The 21081-nt window shown below is 38.5% G+C and overlaps 1 protein-coding gene across 1 annotated transcript; it reads left to right on the top strand.

Annotated features, from left to right (window-relative positions):
* The first annotated feature begins 6128 nt into the window (after positions 1 to 6128).
* Positions 6129 to 16816, top strand: LOC143863747 (uncharacterized). The gene is made up of 5 exons (XM_077374507.1): positions 6129 to 6711; positions 15023 to 15144; positions 15277 to 15317; positions 15417 to 15515; positions 16442 to 16816. Exons 1-5 carry the CDS (start codon positions 6231 to 6233, stop codon positions 16596 to 16598), a joined length of 900 nt encoding a protein of 299 aa, XP_077230622.1. The 5' UTR covers positions 6129 to 6230; the 3' UTR covers positions 16599 to 16816.
* Positions 16817 to 21081: the final 4265 nt, after the last annotated feature.

Raw genomic sequence — 21081 nt, 5'->3', positions numbered from 1 at the left:
AGGTTAATAATAAATAGCATGAGAGACCAGGTGCTTTCACTTGGGCGAATTGGGGGCGCCTAACCCCTTCCCCATTCGTCATCAGACAGGAACCTTTTGTATCTCTGGTCATCTGTTGTGACAGAACATAGTATGAGATCCAGGGCCTACTTCCTTGGATGACGACTCTTTCTTTGTTTAAGGTACGCCTCGAATCCGGGCTAGTCCCCGAATCGAGAGGTATCCCACTTTACATCGCTACTCATGCTGTGAGAGGCACATTTTTTAGAGTTCTTTGGTAGAGCTCTCCTTCACGTGGATGATCTAGAGACTTTCTAGGTGGCTCGTCCCCCGCCTCTCTAGGATCGGGGTCCACACGTAGCAGTTTCCTTTTGTGGTGTGTCAATTTTAACTTTCTTAGGTAGCCTGCAATATGCTGCAAAGTGACCCCATCTCCCACAGTTGTAGCACTTGCCCTTCTTTCTCTTAAAGACAGTCTTTTTGGCTTCCAACTTGGGGATATCACTCTTAGGTGACTTGGATTTCTTAGGAAATTTCTTGGGATATATCACAGTGTTAGCAGCTGACTGTTGTTGTCTAACCATCTCCAAGTTATTCCTAGCTTTATTCTCATCTTCGATTCGAATGAATCGTTTGAGATCATCCAGTCCCAGTTGCACTTTCTTTCTATACATTTCTGTTTTGAAAGAGTGCCACGCAGATGGTAACATATATATGATTGCACCCATAAAAAATGGATCACACACTACTATTTTCTCATTGGTTAATTTAGATCTCAAATTCTCTAAATCAGTTACTTGAGGAGTGATTTCCATGTCCTCATGGAACTTGAAATCCATGAATTTGTCTACCAGGTGAGTCTTGGAAATTCCTCATCCTTTATGAATTGAGCATTTAAATTATTCCAAATTTCTTTAGTAGTTTCAAATTTGCTATAAGTATCTACAAGACGATCTGACAGACAGTTCAACAAATAGTCTTTGCAGAAATCTTCATCTCGGATCCATTGAGATTCCTCAACACTTTCAATCGAATCAGCTTCAGCAAAGATACTCAAAAAGGTGTAGCAAACATTCATGTATTTCAGACCGAATTGAGTCTTTCGCTTCCAGGAATTAAACTCAGATCCTCCAAACGATTGAAGTTTGACCATTTCAAAGGGTACTGCAGTCTTGTCCATTTTTAGGCTATTTATGAAAAATAAATTGGAAAGAGTGCACCTGAGTTGAAGAACCAAATTGTGAAAGCCGAATCGCAAGAATCAAACTGAACCGCGAACCAGAATGCGAAATATAGCAAGAACCGACAGTGAACCCGACGGCAAGAAGAACCGGCCACAAGAATTTGGTGCAAAGAGGGTTCGACCACTAAATATACCCACAAGAAAACTCGGTTCTAATGTGCAAATCCAACCCACACATGTTCTGTGAGAGTGAAACCCACACCCTAACTATTTTTGTGGGGAAATATAACCCACGACAAAATGAATTTGAAGTGGAGGAAACCCACTGCCAAAATTGACGAGATGTCTTCCACCTCCCACTCCAAGAGCAGTTTTTTTTTTCTCAACCACTTAGAGGAGAATTAAAATAAACGAGAGTGAGAGAGCGGAAAAAAACCAATTTAGATGAAAATACCAAATCAGCCACCACTTCAACGTAAATAAACGAGAGACTCAGCAAGATGCTTCAAGAACTGTTAGGGCGGTGGGAAAACCAAAGGTCGGTTAATTAAAAAAGAGAGACTTGAAGCATTGCTCTCAATTCTATCTAGTTTGGAATAGAATGACAGCTGCCCCAGTCCCTATTTAAGAGTTTAAATACGGGTTTTTAAAGGCTAATGGGCTCCAGCCCATGTGGGCCCACAACACCTAGTCCATTATCTATTGGGCTTATATATTAGAACATGTCTAACAGTTCTTTAGTTGATGCAGTGGAATAAACTGCTAATTAGTTGAATAAAAATTGCAAGCCTATGAATGGACAAAGAGCATGGTTGATCTAGTTACTGCCAGTACCCACAAATAAAAAAGTGTCCATGATTTAAGTAGCAAAGAGCTTGTACCACAAAGATGAAGTCATGTTGGAAAACTCTGATAGTATGTCCGTAGGAACAGAAAGCTATGACTTCCTATCCACACTAACGTGTACCCCAAACGCCAGGTGCGGATGGGCCGTGCTCGAATTATAGCCCGTTAGGGCAGATCCAATGAACAAGTTATGTGGAAGCAGAAAATCAAGGAACCTGGCGTTATACACATGAAAACCAACACATGTTTCATGTTGGCTGGCTGTGGCATGGACGACCTCAGCGAGTTTTAAAATGTGAGCTGTGTAATAACTACGAGGAAATTTACTTTTATAAGGTTTTTAATAGCTATGGAAAAATTTACATCTATCAGGTATTTAATAGGTGTAAATAAGTTTTCATAATCTTTACATTTTTAAGGTTCTAAATGACCCCAAGGGCCACCAATGTTTACCCACTACATTCAATATATTTATAAAAAAAATACATTTATAAGGTATTTAATAGTTAAAAGAAATTTGTATTGGTATGGTTTTAAATAACCTCTAGCCAACCAAGTTTTCCCAGCCACTCCACCCCTCTCTTCTATTTGATTGCACTGGTAAAGACTAGTAAAGGGAGAAAGAAGATAATTGAAGAAGAAAAAGAAAGACAGAAAGAGATAGACTATGCAATCCTCATCCAACAACACTACCACCACCAAGACGTTTTACCAACTCAAACCCTATTGTCATAAACAACACCATGGTCAGCACTGCCCTATTATGAAGAAGAAGATTCATGCAACTATTCCTCATATCTTAAACTGCTGGGTTAGGTGTCTTGTTTTTACTATGTAAAGTAGAAAGGGGAGTTTCCCTTTTTATTTTTGTTTCCCAGTGTGACTAGGATAGAGAGAAGGCCGAGAGAGTTAGGTATGCTAGTTAATCTTAGGTGTGAACTAGTGTCTTAGGTGTTTAATTTATGCATTCCATAAGTAGCTCGTCCCTCCTAAAAAAGAGGGGGCTAAGATATGTCATTTGCGAAATTGCCTAGAGGTTATTAAATATATTATATATACAAGTAAAATTATCATTTGTAAGCATTAAAAAACTTATAGACATGGGGTCTGCTATGGACCATCGCAGAATTTTTTTTGCGGACCAGCTATTGCATGAGAGCGCAGCCACATAGGCTCACTTTTTGTCTTATTCATTTACTCCATCCTATGTGGCTGCTCTCTCGTGTAACAGCTGGTCCGCGAAATGCCTTATGGAATGGTCCCTAGTAAATTCTTATAAACATTAATCATGCAAAACAACTAGTTTTTATGACTAAATTTATTTGGGTAAGAATAAAGAGGAAGCATAAAATGTAAGGTGTTTAATATTTACGAGGAAATTGGTAGGTATACGTCTTTTCATAGCTATAGAGAAACTTATATGTTTATAAAATAAACTTAAATGTATGAGATATTTAGTAGCTTACATATTTATAGTTATAGAGAATAGTGTTCCTGCGCAGCTGCTTAGATAGCTTATCTGAGCAGCTGCTTAAAAATCTCATGTGGCCCATGTTTTTGGGGTGATCCAAAGCATTCATTTGAAAGGCCCTTCCATGGATAGGGTCTGTGCCAAAAATCAGCCTTACAGGATCATCATAACCCAATCAAAGGTGGAGGAGAAAATGGACAGACACTATTTCTGACCATTTTTTACCTCCACAAATGGCAGGGTTAGGATGATCATAAAGGGCATTTTTTTGGTACACACCCTATCCATGAAAGGGGCTTCCAAAATATTGCTTTGGATCACCCAAAAAATGTGGGGCCACACGAGTTTTTGAAGCAACTGCTTAGATAAGCTATTTAAGCAGCTGTGCAGGAAAACATTCTCATATTTATAAGGTATTTAATAATTAAAGAAAACTCTAGATCCATAAGGATTAAAATAACCTTCGTGGCTACCCAAGTTTTCCCATCATATATAGTAAAGATATATATAAATTTCCCTATAAAAATTAATCACCTTTCATTTTTAGGCTTTGCTTCTATAATTATTTTGCAAAATTTTAATCATAAAACATATAGTTGAAAAATATGGTTGGTGAACGGAGATAAAGTACATCAAGGCTTGTTACTATAGTCGCTTTTCTTGAGACAATATTCACTATCATTAACTGTTAAAACGAAGTAGAACCGAATACAACTTTGGAATTTGCAAGTCAGTGGGATACTGGTTTCTATAGAGAATAACAAATAACTAAAGATAAAATGATAAAGAAGGGTAAAGAGCGAAAAGAGAGGCTTTGAGAGAATGTTAAAGTGCTTTGGAAACTCTAAATTCGATAATCTCCACTTGGAATTTTGTATATCTTTTCAAATGGTGAATCTGCAATCATTTTTATAGAGCTTCTGGTGTTCTTTTTGTTTGAAATACAACTTCTAATGGCAACTGAAATCTGACCATTAGATCGGACCTAATCATGATTCTATGGGTTGGATCGACTCTGATCGTGACTGTTGCCTACAGTAAGACCATAGTCTGTCTTGTAACAGTCATTTTATCGTTGGATTTTGAGCGATTGCCAAACTGTGGCCCAGATTGGTTCCGATCGAGATTTGATCGTTCGTATGCAAATCGTCATGATCCTATGATCCAAATCCCACTTGATTGAGTTTCGATCTTTACTACGTGTCCCCGTCGTCATCCTATGGTCTAGATCCACTCGACCAGCTTTCGAATGTTACCACACAATTCTACGGCCCATATTGCACTCGATTGAATCTAACCATCGGAACACATCTAGGTGCTATCTTATAGTCTTGATCACAACAGCTAGTTTGAGATCGATCTCATCCAATCATCGTCCCATCACTATCCAACCAAGATCAACACGGATCATGATCAATGGCCTATATCCAATCAGAACGAAAATTTAACGCTCCCAATCGCTCAACACGCGAAGTATAAAGTGCATCCAGCGTCCACTGAACCACATCACGGGCGTGCACGTTTTGTCCTATGGCCCCACTACTTACAAAATGCCATGTGCTTTAGAAGCAAGTGAGAGGAGTGGAAGGGTACTTATTAACTTTTCTTCGCTCTTCTCATTTTTCTATATTGAATAATTTGCCAACCCACATTTTTTTTAAGAGAATAGAGTTCCTAAGGTGTCACCTCGTATAGCTTATATGAGGTGGCGCTCACAAAACATAAAGGGCCCACATTTTTGAGGTGATCCAAACCACTCATTTGAAAGGCCCTTAGATGGATATGTGCCTACAAAAAATCAGGTCCATAGGATCATCCTAACCCTTTCATTTATGGAGGTTAAAAATGGGCAGATTTATGGAGGTTTATACCCATCCATTTCAACCTCCGCAAATGGAAAGGTTAGGATGATCCTATGAAGTTGATTTTTTGGGCACACCCTATCTATGTGAGGGCGTATCAAATGAATGCTTTGGATCATCCAGACAAAGTGGGCCCCTTATGTTTTTAAGCGCCACCTCATATAAGCTATATGAGGTGACACCTTAGGAACTCTATTCTCTTTTTTTAAGATAGAACTTTTTTTTATTTCAAAAACATTTTTCAAAAGGAAAGTGATATATTCGCCCTTTTTTTTACTTGGGACACCCCTCCAGCGTATTTACGACTTCTCTTTTATACTAGAGGCGTCTGTCCCGAGTACAAACAATGTAGCGTTTTTTTTCATAAATACACTCCTCTCTTTATAATACACCGTAAAAACATCTCATACTGAGAATTTATACGGTATTTTTCAAAAAGTAATGTACGGACCACACGATAGGATGATCCAAACCGTCCATGTGATGGGCCACAGCGTAAATAGGCTGGGCCCAAAAAAATCAGTTCCAATTAGGAGTCATAGCTATGTAATTAACACTATACCGGTTTCTGGTGCTGTTGGCCCGATAGAAGCTTCAAGTTACATTTGCTTGGTCAAGAATACCCTTGACAATCAGTAGTATTCTCAGGAATACCCTTGAGAATAATAAATATACGATTCTCTCGAGACCAGATGCTTTGTTACGTTGGGCCCCACCTCACCTCACCTCACCTCACCTCACTATTTTAGTATTTTTCTTCTCCTCCTTCCCTCACATTCTCTAAACTAACAGAACGTCTATAGTGAACAAAACCTCCACCATGGGTGCGCACGTTTAGGGAGGGGGGCGCAGGATAGCGGAGTCGGGAATGCTTGGGCTACAGTGCGCACGCCCCAAGCCTTGTGTAGGCTCGCCCGTGTCCTTAGCCTATCGACTCCCGCCGAGCCGCCGTACTTCACTAACCGGCGCCGGAGAGGGAGACGGAAGGATTAGAAAACTCCGGCAACAACACTGCTGTTGCCACCGTGGATCCAGCACGTGCCCAGGTGGGGCCGCCTCTATATGGCACGTGACCCTGCCGTCAGGGAGTTGCGAGGGGGAGATTCGCCGGAATGTTCTCCTCAAGGCGGTGGCCATGAAGGAGGAGGGATCGTGGAATGCGGCTTGGGATGTACGCCCGGCTAGGTGGCTTCACGGCTCCGACTCGGCTTGGCTTCTGTTCGGCGTTTGCGGGTGTTTTGAACCGTTGGAGGGAAATTCTGAGGTAGATGGAGAGGAGGAGGAGGAGGAGGAGGGTGGAGAGAGTGGTGGTACGGAGAGGCGTGCGGCGCAAGATTATAGGATTACTGGTTATTCTCTATCCTTGTTTGCTAAAATTAGTTATCACTATCCTTATTTGGTACTCTCTTTGCTTAAATTAGTTATCAGAGTAATTACTAGTAGTTAATGGTAGGATTACTGTTAGTCTCTATCCTTGTTTGATAAAATTAGTTATCTCTATCCTTCTTTGCTTCAAATAGTTATCTCTATCCAATTTACTAATTCCACTAGGAGAAACCACATTCATGCAATTTGCACTATTAATAATAATGGGGCAGTTCTTGCCTTGATGTTTAGTGAAAGTGAAAAAAATGCTGCTCCTTTACTTTCGGTTGCGCGTTCATACATCTCATCATGCTAACCTTGTTTGGATTTTAATCCGCTTCTAATTCTTCTTCCTCAGTAATATAACCATTGGCCACCTAATTTTCCTCATCATAGTCCTCTCCTTCATCTTGTCGGGGCTCTACAAATGCAACACTGTTCGGACAATCACGTGCATAATGTCCATAACTCCTTTACCCTTAAAGTCCTTTGGAGGTTAGTAATTGTTGTTGGACTTAGGATAATTGGGATTTGATTGTTGAGGTTTCTTATAAGAAGCCTCCCCAGCTTGGTTGCTAAACTTTTTGGGGAAGAACATCTTTTGGTGCTTCTTAATTTCGCAAGCCTCTTGAAAAGCTTGATTAACATCACCCAAAAGATGCGCTCTCATTTCCCTCCTGATTTTTGGTTTAAGTCAATCTAGGAATCTGGTGAGAGTTTGCTTAGGTTCTTCTCGGACTCCGCTATGGATTTTGGCCTTATCGAATTGATTCATGTATTTGCCAACAAATAAGTTGTTTTGTTTAAGCCTATGCATGTGGCTTATCAACTGCTGTTTATAGGTGATTGGGAAATACTTTTCTTTGAGCTTGGTCTTCATCTCATCCCATATCCGGATGCTATCCTCACCTCTCCTAGTAAGTTGCTGTTCAAAATCAATCCAATAGGTTCGGGTTGGACTTGTCAACTTTATTTTAGCAAACCTAATTCTTCGGGATTGGGACATGTTATACTAATCAAAATATTGTTCCATGGCCACTAGCTGATCAGAAAATACTTGAGGGTTGTATTTTCCATCAAAAGTCTGGAACATCAATTTTAACCTTCTTGGTAATGTCTCCAACATAATCGGGTCCATCGATCTCAGGATCATACTCTTGATCATCATCATAATCGTCGCCATGCTGCTGGCGATAGGGAGCTCTATATCTGTGATGACCTAGCGGTATCTTCCTCTGCCAACTCGAGCATTCCAGTTCCCCATCCTATAATGACCAAATTGCATGTCATTCTCGAAGTTGTCCACTATACTATTCCGATCCTGGCCACCTTGATTTTGATTGACTGTAATTTCAGGATTAGGTGGTAGATTATAGAATCCTTGATTCCCTTGCCTAGGCTGATTATTCTGGACAGTTGGTTGTTCAGGATAAATCTGCCTAAGGCCTACTAACGCAGCAAGCCTTACTTGCACGGCTTGGATTTGAGTGCTAATGGCTTGTAAATTGTAATTCCTGACCGCGAGCTTCACTGTCCACTTTACTAAGTTGTATCTCTTCGCGGCTGTCTCTAACAAGTTGGGACAACTCCTCAATCGACATTTGATTATCGGTTGTCATTATGTGGTAATCCTTATCACTCCTTGTGGGCATGCAAAGGAAAACTAAACACAAATTTGGACTCTTTTTTTTTCCTAATCTAACACCCTAAAAGGTTTCCTAAAAAATAACTCTATACCAAGTTGATGCAGGACAATACCTAATCTAGGGAAAATCCTACACTCCTAATGGGATAATGGTTTTAGGAAAGGCTTAGGGTTAACTCGAAAGACTCAAAATTTCTAAAGGGACTAACCTAGAGTTGATTTAATGAAGGTTTGATTAACGGGCAGCAGCAATATTGAGGCTTAGAATGCATTCAATAATTAGAAGGAATATAATTAACCTGAAATAAACCTTATACAAATCAACCAATAGGTAAAGCTCTTTGAGGTGAATTGCTAATGACAAAATTAGGCCTAAATTATGTTTTACTCATGCAACCAATTAAAATAACTAAAAGCTAATGCAAGTACCATTGAAATAGATGTAACACAAGCATGGAAATAATAATATCCGATGAAGAAAAACAAAAAAATGTCTAGCAGCAGTAAAAGGCTCAAAACGGTCTAGTTTTGGGCTGTAGGGGTATTTTGGTAATTTGGTAGATCTGGGATTTTGGTTTAATACTGCTGTCCAAATCTTAGGTTAAGGTTTAGAAGGTAAAAGAAAGGTTAATCTAGGGTTTAGGCTCTGATTTGATGTAGGTCTAGGCTACGGATCTTTAAAAAGGGTTTCCGGACTTGAAAATGGTGCGAATTTTCAATTGGCTGCGAAAGGGGTTTAAAGTAAATCTCATAACAAGATCTTGGAGAACAAGGGAGATCTATGGATTTTGGGTTTTCTAGTTTTAGGGTTCAAGAACAAAGAAAATAGAAAATTTGATTTACTAACTTTGTTTGTGTTGATTTGATTGAAGAAATATAAGATAATAGATGAGATGAGAGAAGAATGACTCCAAGCCACCAAGAGGAGAAGAGAAGAAGAAGTCCAAGCCACAATAGCTCTCACAAAATTCTCATTTCTATTCAATATTCAAAAGTCTTTTACATTGCTTTCATAAGATGTCTTTATAAGAAAAGAAACCCTAGAAGATAACTTAAAGTTAAAAACTAATCTCAACTATTCATCTAATCCAAAATAAACTAAGTAAAGATAAAAACTTACCTAAAATTGTAATCCCGTAATAGACCTATACCACTTCCTAAAAACACTCATAACTTGCTCAAAATACATCAAAATCATGTGATCTTGGGCCCGTTAGATAGGTAATTGAACAACCTTTCTAATAATACCAAAAAACACGCCAAACGGATGAGATTTGATGCCTATAAGTAGGCTACAAATAAAATGACGAAAATAGAAAGTAAATAATAAAAAAAAGACGACAATGTCTGTGACCCATGCTAGAGTTCCCGCCACTAGTCTCGTCCACATCTACGCTTGTAAACCTTGAATCCACGCCCATTGTTGATGTCCCCATCAATACCCCATCCTGGCATATACACAGGCATCCATTTATCCCGATCTCTTGAGGAATCAGGGCGGCTTATCACCTACGCATGAGCAGCTTCATCCCGCTCAACAGGGTTGGACTCACTGTGCGAGTAGCAGACCAGACGATCAACAGTTAATTACACATTAAACTAACCAATTATCCTAGTTCATTAACATCTATTTCTACAACAATGCAATAATAAGCAAAAATAAGCTTCCACAGATTGAGCAGAAATAATCATAATTTTTAACATGCTTAAGATAGTTAGCATTCACCATATCCAAGTAAAATTGACTGAAAGACCACACCAATGTCTAACACAGCCTTGGAGAACATGCCTTGTGTGCCTTGATCACTTGAAAGATGATAAAGAAGAAGAAAATCCTTTGTTGCATGATAGTAATCCACCATAAGAAAATTTTTTTATTTTATAAAGACGACGATAACTTCTTCTATGCTTAAACACCCTATTAAAGCAAGCACTAAATAGGGAACCAATGTATCATCAGCACTCGTCCCACTCGTAATTTCAAACACATTGCAAAATGGTTAAGTGATTAAAGATAGAATTAAACATTAGACCAGTTTCACGGTCATTTGCTATTGCAAAGTTGTAAAGTTTACGGTCCCAGATTCCTTTGTGATTGTGAGAACTTGGAGAATAAATAGATTAATAAAAGTAAAAGATTAATAAAAATCAATAAAGGAAGGAGCCATTAAAAAAAAAAATTGGAAAAAAAATCAATAAAGGAAAGTGGCGTCCAGGAGATTTACAACAGACATGCCACGCCATGTCCTCATCCACAGGCACGACTCGGCCCGGCTTGGCATGCTCGTGTTTGTGGAAAGTTTCTTCCCCAAGAATTTCCACTGTTCTTTAAATCCCAATTCTTAGAGAATTCCACTCTCTATATGCCCAAGACGTCTCTTTTGCACAACTGATGTGAGACTAAAGTTTGACACAAAAGACAAAACCAAGGACAAGAGCACTTGGTCTCAAAAGACAATAAGGACAAAAGTCAACACGATTTTGAAATACAACTTTTAAAAACCATTAAAGATAACACGACCAACTACAAAGGGCTAGACTTTTAGTTGTCCACAAGTTTAATGGGGTTGATTATGTACGTGTCACATGCATTGGGCCTATAGTCACCTATATTTGTTTTTGTTACAGTCCCACACATGTATCCATGTATGGATGTGCATGCAACCCAGCCAACATGTCCATTATCTGAGGTAGAAACTAACACACACACACACACACACCATGCCACACCACGTCCACGTCCATGTCCAAAGGCCCGGCTTGGCTCGATGCGTGCACATGTGAAAAGTTTCTTCCTTAAGGCTATCTAGTCTTCTTTAAATCTCAACCCTTATGCTCTGTTTGGTTGCTCAAAGGTAACTGAGAGATTAGCAGAAGAAGAAGAAGTCAAAGGGAAGTAAACAAGCATGGAAGACGTACAGAAGATTATTGGAAGACTGGTAACTAGTGTTTGGTTGGGCGGCAATCCTCTAGAAGATTAGTGGAAGAGTAGGGGTGTCATTACCAATATAGAGGCTTGTAGAGAGAAAAGAGAGAGAAAAGAGAGAGAAAGAGAATAAGACATGACATTTTCTCTTCTTCCACCAAAATTCCTCAAAAATGGTGAAATTTGGTTGGAAGATTAGAGGAGGGAACATTTCCGCAACATAGGCGCTGCATAGGAAAAAAGCCAATCATGATGTCTCAAACATGTTTGGGAGTCAGAGGGAGTTTCATTGCAAATTGGCAACCAAACATGCTTGGGAAGATGCCTGGAAGATTAGCGGTGTTTGAAACGCTAATGATCTTCTAGCCTATGGCAACCAAATTTCCATTCTCTATATATGCCCAAGGTGTCTCTTGTGCGCAACTAATGTGAGACTAAAGTTTGTCACTAAAGACAAAGCCAATGACAAGAATACTTGGTCTCAAAAGACAAACTAAGGACAAAAATTAACATGATTTTGAAATACGTCTTTTCATTAAAATAAAACAGAACCAACTACAATGGGCTAGACTTGTGGTTGCCGTGCCCACCAGTTCGCAGTTCAATGAGCATTTTGTACATGTGACTTTCAAGGGGCCTATAGTGACCTATATTCGTTTCTATTACATTCATATACATGTATCCATGTATGGGACGCACATGTAACCAACATGTCCATTATCTAAGGTATCTTCCAGCAATAGGTTACTCATTTCCTTTTCTCATTATCCTTAGGAGGTTTAATTCCAATGGACTCCTGCCAAAAAATAAAAATAACATCCAATTGACTCCTTGATATCAGGAAATTACTTTGAGTTTCCTAGTCAGTATGAGTTAATTGTGTTCAAGGTCGATCCTATTGTTATGTATTTATTTTCTTGGAATAAAGAACATGACCAAGTTATTGTATATTGCTATTAAACAGGCCACAAGATGAACATTGAGATTTAGCTGGCTCGACCAAGATACACATCCACAAGTGAGAACACAATCTTTTACCATGAGAAAACAAAATACGAGGATTAAGACGCGATTAACCTGCAAACCCGCAAATCCAGGGTTGAACCTCTAGCTCATTGGTTAAAGGCTTTGTTCCTCAACCAAGAGGTCAGATGTTCAATCCCCGCTTACCTACCAAAAAACCCGCAAGCCGCAACCCTTTGTTCTTTCAACCAAGACCGTACACAGGAGCAACCTGAGAGAAAACCCAGTAGAAAAACACACAAGAGACCCGGGAAAAAACCCAAGAGAATTCTCTTCCTCTCTCTCTCTCTCTCTCATGCCCCACCAAGAGAAAACCCTCTCTTGTTTGCCGCTTGCCTCTTGCCTCTTGGTCGTAGGAGTTGGTATCTTTTATATCTAGGTTTTCTGAAAAAACTAAAGAGACCTATTTTCCTATTTCTACTTCTCTCCTACGACAACTAGGTAACTAGTTGATTTAGGAAATACTTATGTGGGAAACAAGGCAACTTTCCCAACACATATACTGGGTAGCGCAACACACTAGCTACTCCACACAATGGCACAAACTTGGGAAGCAAAATAACATCAGCCTCAAAAGAGGCATCACAGTGCATAAAACAACACAACAATCCACACAAAGCACAATAGTCATACTGATGCACAACAGTATGCATCAGGTCATGAAGGAGTATAACAACCTAAGGAAACCCCCTACACTGGCAGGGCCCGTTTTGACCATGCTCATTTCTTCGAAGTTTAGTTTCACCAAGCATATGTAAGAAATTTACATTACATCCCAATAACAGGTTTGAATGTGAAGTTCTAAGATGGTTGGACATTACTCCCCAATATCACAAAAGTAATAAAATCAGTCTTATTCAGTGGAGGAGGCCAGAAATAGAAGGTTCAAGCTAAATGTTGATGGAGCATCTAAAGGTAATCCAGGAAAGGCAGGCGGAGGGGGCATTATTAGAAATGATAAAGCAAAGATGTATGGCATTCTCACATTTTATGGTGAAGGATCCAATATGCAAGCAGAATGTAGGGCCCTTTTAGATGGATTAAGACTTGCTAAGTCTTTGGATATAAATCTACTTCAGATTGAATCTGATAGCAAAGTGCTAGTAGACATGGTCCTAAATAAAGCTTAATTTCCTTGGGTCATTCAATACTATTGGTCAGAAATTTCTTGCCTAATGCAAGAGCTTACCTCCACTATTTCTCATGAATATCGAGAGGGGAATCAAGTTTCAGATGCTTTGGCCAATGAAGCATGCCAAAGTCAGACCAATCAACCATTCTTCTTCTGGAGGGATCTTCCTAAAGAGGCAAAATTAGTAATGAGATGTGATAGTGTGGGGATCCCTAGTCTCCGTCTTAAGGGTTGATCATGTTTCTTGTTTTTAAATAAGCTTTAGACGCACATGTCCTCATTGTTTTATAAGCCTGTTAGGGCCTTGGTCTTTGGATTTTTCTAATAAAATCATCGGGTCCGTCCCGGGACCTCAGTGCAAAATTTCGGGCTAAAAAAAAAAAAAAAAAAAAAAACTCGGGTCAGGAGGAATCCGCTTGGGGATGGAAACCTCGACTCTCTCCCTCCTTAAGCAAACCTCTCTCCATCTCTGTCTAAGATCAGAGATCGATATGAACTTAAAATCAGGATGGATCTTCACCCAGGATATTGTAAGCGATATGGCCTTCATGTAGATTAAATCCGGACTCTTGGCAGTGCTTTTGAAAATGCGGGCATTTCTTTCTTTCCAAAGTACCGAGATAGTAGCTAACAATATCACCGATTGGGTATTTCCTTTCTTTATATTCTATGGTCCTCGTCTTCAGCCGAAATTTCTTGATCAAATGACTCTTACTATTATCATCAATTGGGTCTTGGTAATTAATGAATTCCTCTATGCAAGAGCGAATGGGGATGAATTCTTATCTTAGAAATCAGAATTCTCTGTTGTGCGTCTGTGGTGTTTGATTTTGGTGGCTTTTAACTTAATAATGGCTTGAGTGTTTCCTAATTTTTTTTCTTTTTTACTTCTGATTTCTTGTATAGGAATTTCACGATTAATGTTGTTTTGCATAGAGTGGCGAAAGCGAAACTAGTTAGACTTCTTAGGATAGTCTTCTAATATATTTTTTTCTTACTTTCTAGAAAGTGCTTCACTTTTTTGCTTTTTATGTGTATAGGTACATCTTTGGTGATTATCATCTTTACAGGGTTTTGGATATTTTTTTCTCTATAATTTCTATTTTTAGGGTTTCCATAATCCAGATGCTTGATTAATTATTTTTTGCATAGAACATTGAAATAATATCTAGTTCTTTATGATCTTTCTTGTCTACTAATTCCTTAATTATTATTATTTTGTCAGGAGCATTTTATTTATATTGTTCCTGCAAGTCAAGATCGCTCTTTATTTTTATGGATAATGCTACGCAGTTAATGAGTAATTGGGCAATTTTTAGAACCTCAGGAAAGAAAAGTTTTTCTTGCCTCTCCTTTTTATGGCTTTTCATGTTTGAATTTGCAATGTCAATTTTGCTAGGTGGTTTTGAAGCAAAATCTATGGAAGTTTTTCTTTTGTGTTTTTTATAGGAGAATTATCTTTACCTGATGCTGCATCACCCTAATAGTAAGATTATGTAGGTTTTCAAAGACTTTTTATGATGAAAAAATGGTGAAGAACAAGGCTGAAAATATGTCTTGGCATTGCAGGTGTCCTAGCCGATGGTCGATGCATGTTTAGAGCTCTTGCTCATGGGGATTGCTTGAGAAGTGGGGCAGAAGCTCCTGATGAAACCCGTCAGAGAGAACTAGCTGATGACCTAAGAGCTCAAGTCAGTCCCTGTCTATACCCCCATTCCCTTCAAATTTCAAATTCCCTTCAAAAAGTTTTTATAATTTAGCAACAAAAAAAACCAGGCGTATGTGTAATTGCATTCTCATTGCAATTTATCCATGCTTTGTAGGTTGCAAACGAGCTCTTAAAGAGGCGTGATGAAATTGAATGGTGAGTTTTCTTTTTGTTGGATTGGTGATACATCAGTATCGGATGGAAATTTCAATGGTTAGCACTAAATTCACTTTAGTATCTCCTTACTGTATTCAGGTTCATTGAAGGAGATTTCGATACGTATGTGAAAAGTATCCAACAACCCTCTACATGGGGAGGGGAGCCTGAGTTGCTGATGGCTTCTCATGTTCTTCAGTAAGTTCCACTCCCAGCTTCCCACAAGAAAACAATAAATTGTAAGGATTATAATAAGAGGAATGCTAGACTAAAGGGTGCCCTTGCAAAATAGGATGAAAGGGCGCCTCCATTGGTGGAAAGCCCCCACTTTTGGGACTTTCCACCAATGGGTGTTCATTCGGTTATAACCGAACCAAATTAACCGAATCGAAATAACTGAACACATTTCTGTTACCTATTTTAATGAACCGAAATCGAAATCGAATTCTCTCAAAACCGAAATAACCGAAACTGAACAACGAATTCGGTTATTCAATTAAAACGACTAATGAACACCCATACAAAAAAGGACTGATTTTCGGTTATCTCTCTCGTTAGTCTTATTCAAAGTTGCGACTTGCGACCGTGGGTTTTGACGTTTTGTTGTCATTTAGTCATTTTAGACTATAGTTTATACAGATAGGCTCCCCTCATATAAAATTATAAAAAGGGCGATGCGCACCCCCTGTATAGGATAATTCGCACCCACATCTCTACTTCGGTTTTTCTGTTAATCAGATTTTTTTTACGGAAACTGAACCCGAAACCGAAAAACCGAAAAATGTAAATTGTAGAACCGAGACTGAACCGATACACTGCATAACCGAACCAAAATAACCTACCGAATTTGGTTCGGTCAGTTATTTTGGTTATAACCGAATACTGAACAGCCTTACCAATGGGGGCGCCCTTTCATCCTGTTTTTGAAAGGGCGTCCCTCGGTTTAGCATTCCTCTTATAATAATCGCTCCTCTCAGAATAAACAGGATTCTAAGACCCAAGTGCTGTAAAATGCTTTTCATGTTTTCTCATTTTGGCACTTGGACTTCTAGGCACATAATGAAATTCTCATGGGTTTCACAGAACCATAAATATAATACATTTATTTTTATCCATGATTGCAGGACACAGATATCCGTCTTCATGATAGACAGAAGCTCAGGTGGCTTGGTAACCATTGCAAGCTATGGTCAGGGGTATGGGAAGGACAAGAATGGCCCTATTAAGGTGTTGTTTCATGGTTACGGTCACTATGATTTGTTGGAGATTTTCTCTGGTTGAATAGCCTGAAAATATAGAAGTTTTGTTGTGAAGAAATTTTGTTAGATCAGAAGGGGTTGAGTTTTTATAGAATGATTTGATGAGGGATTTAATTTGGCTAATCAAGAAACTAAAATATGCTGGAATTGCTCCAAAAGTATATTTAGGCAAGGAGCTGTTTGCCATGTTGTAGATACTTAAGTCAATTGAATAAAAATATTTATCGTTTCTTCAGAGTATTTTTCAAACTACAAAAGGGTTTTATACAGGCTACAGCTACTATTTCCTCCCCTCTTTTTCCTCTTGGTTGTATATTTAGTCAAGTTCTTGGATCAAATTTAAGTTTGAAAGGAGTTGGTGGTTTGTATTGTTTGTTGACAATTGTGTAACTTAAGATCACTTTGTTGGGATTTGAAAGTTGGAGGTGAATGCGGACAAGGAGATAACAGAAGACGATCTTTTCAGATTGATGAATAGTCCGGGAATGAAATAACCCGAAGATCTTAATTGAGTCTTTAGGGCCACATGGACTGGATTTCTGGTTAAGACCACATGCCACAAGGAAAATTGCACCGAAAATACTCAAAGGGGAAAAGAGGAGGCTTTTCGCAGAGTATCAGAAAACATCCCATGCTCCCTCAGGTGAAAAGGTAAGTAGATTGAAACAGTTAGCATACTCTGCATTTTGAAATTTTACATGACTTGGAATTCAGATGAAATTCAGATTATCATTCACTTGGAAAAATCAAGCTTATGCATTCGTCTTTATTTATCTGAGTAAATAATTCAACAGAAGAAGCAGACAAATAAGTTTCGGTGTTGATCACTTGACGCTGAAAAAAGAAAATGTCAAGCCCACAGCTAGAAAGATAGTCAATGACTATATCGTCCATCAATAAAATAGCACTGTATGATAAGTAAAACTAAGATTTTTCGAAACTCCAAATGGTTGGATTTAAGGACCTTGGGTACTAATTGGAAAATTCTTTCCACCTTTCGGTGCACATATCCTTTCTCTTTCATTTTCCTCAGATATATTCTATTCCAGAGTAGATTTCGGAACAGCCAATGTTGGAATTTTTTTTTGAATGATGAAAAAAAAAAACTTTGAACTATTTTTTTTCTTCAGTAAACCTGGTTGGAGTTGAGTTGTAAACCTGCTTGGAGTTGGGATGATTTCTTTAGTAACTGGATACATGTCTAGCTCTTTAGGACCCTGATGTGCAATATGCAGAATAATGGAATGAGAGTTGTTAATTGGAGCGTTGGAGGGCAAAGTGGACCCTAGACACTTGAAAAGGATTTGAGTGCATCTGGATGTTGAATGTCACTGCCCCAGGCACCTTGAGAGAATGAGGGAGGAGTTTTAGACTTTCCAAACTTGAGCTTACCTTTGCTGTTACTAAAGTCGAGGGAAGAAACTTGGCTAGGTTACTTGGTGATTTTTTTGTTAATCAATTGATATCTTTAATCTCAATTTAAGCTGTCGACTCTAAAGAGCAAAAATGTCGGTGCTTACCTTATGCATTCTGCTATACTGACTACTATTTTATGCATTTTATATTTTGTAATCAAAGAGTTCTTTGGTTCCAAGACAAGGGATTCATGAGTTGCACATCTGTATGCTCTACATATGTTCTACATGGAATATCATTTCAAAATTTCATTGGCTGCGTTGGGTTTCATGAGATTGTTGCATTCCCCTTTCTTCTTTCTTAACTTTATGTAACTTTTTAATGCATCTCTTCATTGGCATCATGTAATTCCTCTAATTTATAACCATGGATGTTAACTGCATCTTTAAATCCTGATTATATTTAGTTTGTTTCTCTCCCTTTATTTATTTTTAATCAATTGATGAAATCAAACTTTGAAAGTCCTAATCAACAAGAGAATCAACTCTTTTATGATAAGTTGCACCATATAAACATCTATGTATTGTGAGTATAGCTTTTATAGTTGGGATAAAATGGAATACATTCATTGTATGTGAGGTTGGTTGAGGTGAACTCGACTAGATTTAATAGCAGTTGGCATACAGGTTCCAGCTGCAGGTCAGCTGGATAAACCAAACCATCAATGTTGCAATTTTACGTGGACCATACAATCTGATAGAAATACACATATTAAAAGCACAAGAAATTGACAACTGCTGTGGGATTGGGAGCAGCAACAGGTATTAAATGCCTCATGTTATTTGTAGTACATGGAGAACTCTTTGTATTCGCATGAATCACCACTAGGGTCCAGCTATGTGAGGTAGACAATAAGTTATTTGAGGCCCAACAAGAAGATTTGTGCAAATGCAGTCAATTCTAGCATTGGGCATTCTTAGGGAATGATAAAAAAAATGCCACTGCATGCATCCAACATACTTCTGACGTTTAAACACTCAATCAAGTACCAAGGAGTAACTCAATTTTTGTAGAACCCCTAAAGGTAGATTGGACACTGAAAACCTGAGTAAAAAAGGGTGCAAGAGCAAAAATCATGAAATAAGCTATCTGAAGACCCAGAATATCCACTAGATTCCTAACAGTTGAACCATAGTTGCCAGGTCGGGTCGGAAAACGAATTCAGGAAGCAAGCAAAACTTGAAACAGAAATGTGAAATGTGTGAAAAAATAAATAAATTAAGGAAACGAGAAACAAGGAAAGTATAGAAAGTGCGTATGAAACATTCGGGAAAATAGAGGAAATTGTACATGAAAGGTAAGAGAAGCTTCTATCAGGTGCAAATGTTATTGATTAATATTAAAAGCTTACCATAACCATAACTGGCATTCATCATTCAAAAAAAAAAAAAAAAAAAAACTGGCGGTACATGTTTACATGCTACAATTGTACAGAAAACAATTGGACAGAACATAGCTTAAAATCTGTTGACTGGATTCAAAGAAAACGAAAACTCGTTTCCCCGACGTTTCATGCACTTTTCCGACTCATTTTCCTGGCATTTCTCAAGCGTTTCCCGGATGTTTTCCATTCATTTTCCTGATGTTTCCGGTGTTTTCCACTTTTTAAAATTTGTTTCGTTTTGAGGAAACGTATTTCCCACTTTTTCATAGCGTTTCGGGTAACAATGAGTTGTACAACAGTATACCACGTAGATGATTCATTCAAATACACTTCCAGCATTGCACATTGTAAAACCCAATGTTGAGAATATTATCATTTTTTAAAAACTTGGACTTGGATGAGAACTTGCAGGCCGAAGTAAGCTCAGATCGGATTAAAAAGATGACTTGCTCGACAAAACCCTAGAAAAAATTGTTGCAAGACAAAATCACTAAGGGGAGGGCTGAAGGTAAGGACTTGACCTAGGTGAGCCAATGATTGATACAATCAACTTTTCATTAATTTGGTTGAGTCACAGAGTTTTTGATTGATCTGTATTAGGAATTAACAACACAGCAGAATAACAATACGCAAAAGATAAACGTAAGATTCAGACACAGAACACACAGATTTACATGGTTCACCCAACCAGTATGGTATGGGCTACGCCCATGGCAGAGCGACAAGCCAACGATTCCACTATTCTGAAGAAGAGATTACAAACCCTCACGCCTCTCTGTAGGGCGTCTCTTGATATCATATCCTTTTATATGGCGTTCAGAGACGCGTTACAATAAAAGGAAAAAATCCTAATTCATGAAAGTACAAAACTACCGCCGCAGTCGGGATAAAGTGTACAGTACTTTCCAGATTAGACTGAGATCAAGCTTCACCAATAACAATCTGGTAGGTCGAAACTCAGACTTGGACTAGAACTCAAGGAAGTTCTAGTCCTTCGACACTGGGGTTTTTTTTTTTGAAAAGTGGATGATAAGAAAGCCTCATTATAATTGATAATAGTCCTGTTCTCAATGGGAAGTCCTGTATTCTTGGAGGTAGAAATTTCACACTGAAATTGATGGTGCCCTATAGAAAATTGAAATGTCACAACCGTACATATGCCACACCCAATCAACAGGGGCCATAGGATGATCCTCCCACTTCAAATCAAATCAATACTAATTTGGGCAATTCACCATTACCAAAAATGAGAGCCACGATAATAACCAAAAACTTATATTTAAGCAACTAATTGAGAACTTTCTATAAGATAATTGTCAATTAAAAAACTAATTGACTTCATCCGAATGTGTTAAAGGGTTCTTCGAAAGTGTGGGGTATAAAGCTTTGGTGATGGGACACATCAATTTTCTATTATATGGCTCAAAACAAAGCTTGGTAGTGAGATCCGTCAGGCTGCTAGGAGACACAATGCTTGGTCATGGATGGGCCGCCTACCATTCTCCTCAAATAATGGTCTATTAGTGATGGGGACATTGACATTTGAGATATTTTATAGGCCCTGTATGTTTTGGATTTTGGAAATCGATTGTGAGTTCGTAATTGATTAATTGACTCAAAATTTACGTTTTGAGAACCAACTGCGAGTCCAAAACTGATTCTTGGACTCAAAATTTATCGTAAATTTTATGTCCAAGAATCAGTT

Source organism: Tasmannia lanceolata, unplaced genomic scaffold (assembly GCF_043159265.1).
Source record: "Tasmannia lanceolata isolate RefF3 unplaced genomic scaffold, GAP_Taslan_0.1 ptg000044l, whole genome shotgun sequence".
Taxonomy (NCBI): Eukaryota; Viridiplantae; Streptophyta; class Magnoliopsida; order Canellales; family Winteraceae; genus Tasmannia; species Tasmannia lanceolata.
This window is presented reverse-complemented; position numbering and strand designations above follow the sequence as displayed.

Coding starts and splice junctions, on each gene's coding strand:
- LOC143863747 (XM_077374507.1), top strand. CDS start 6,231: ATGCTTGGGCTACAGTGCGCACGCCCCAAGCCTTGTGTAGGCTCGCCC. Junction 15,145..15,276: donor CTGATGACCTAAGAGCTCAA/GTCAGTCCCTGT, acceptor CATGCTTTGTAG/GTTGCAAACGAGCTCTTAAA. Junction 15,516..16,441: donor ATGGCTTCTCATGTTCTTCA/GTAAGTTCCACT, acceptor CCATGATTGCAG/GACACAGATATCCGTCTTCA.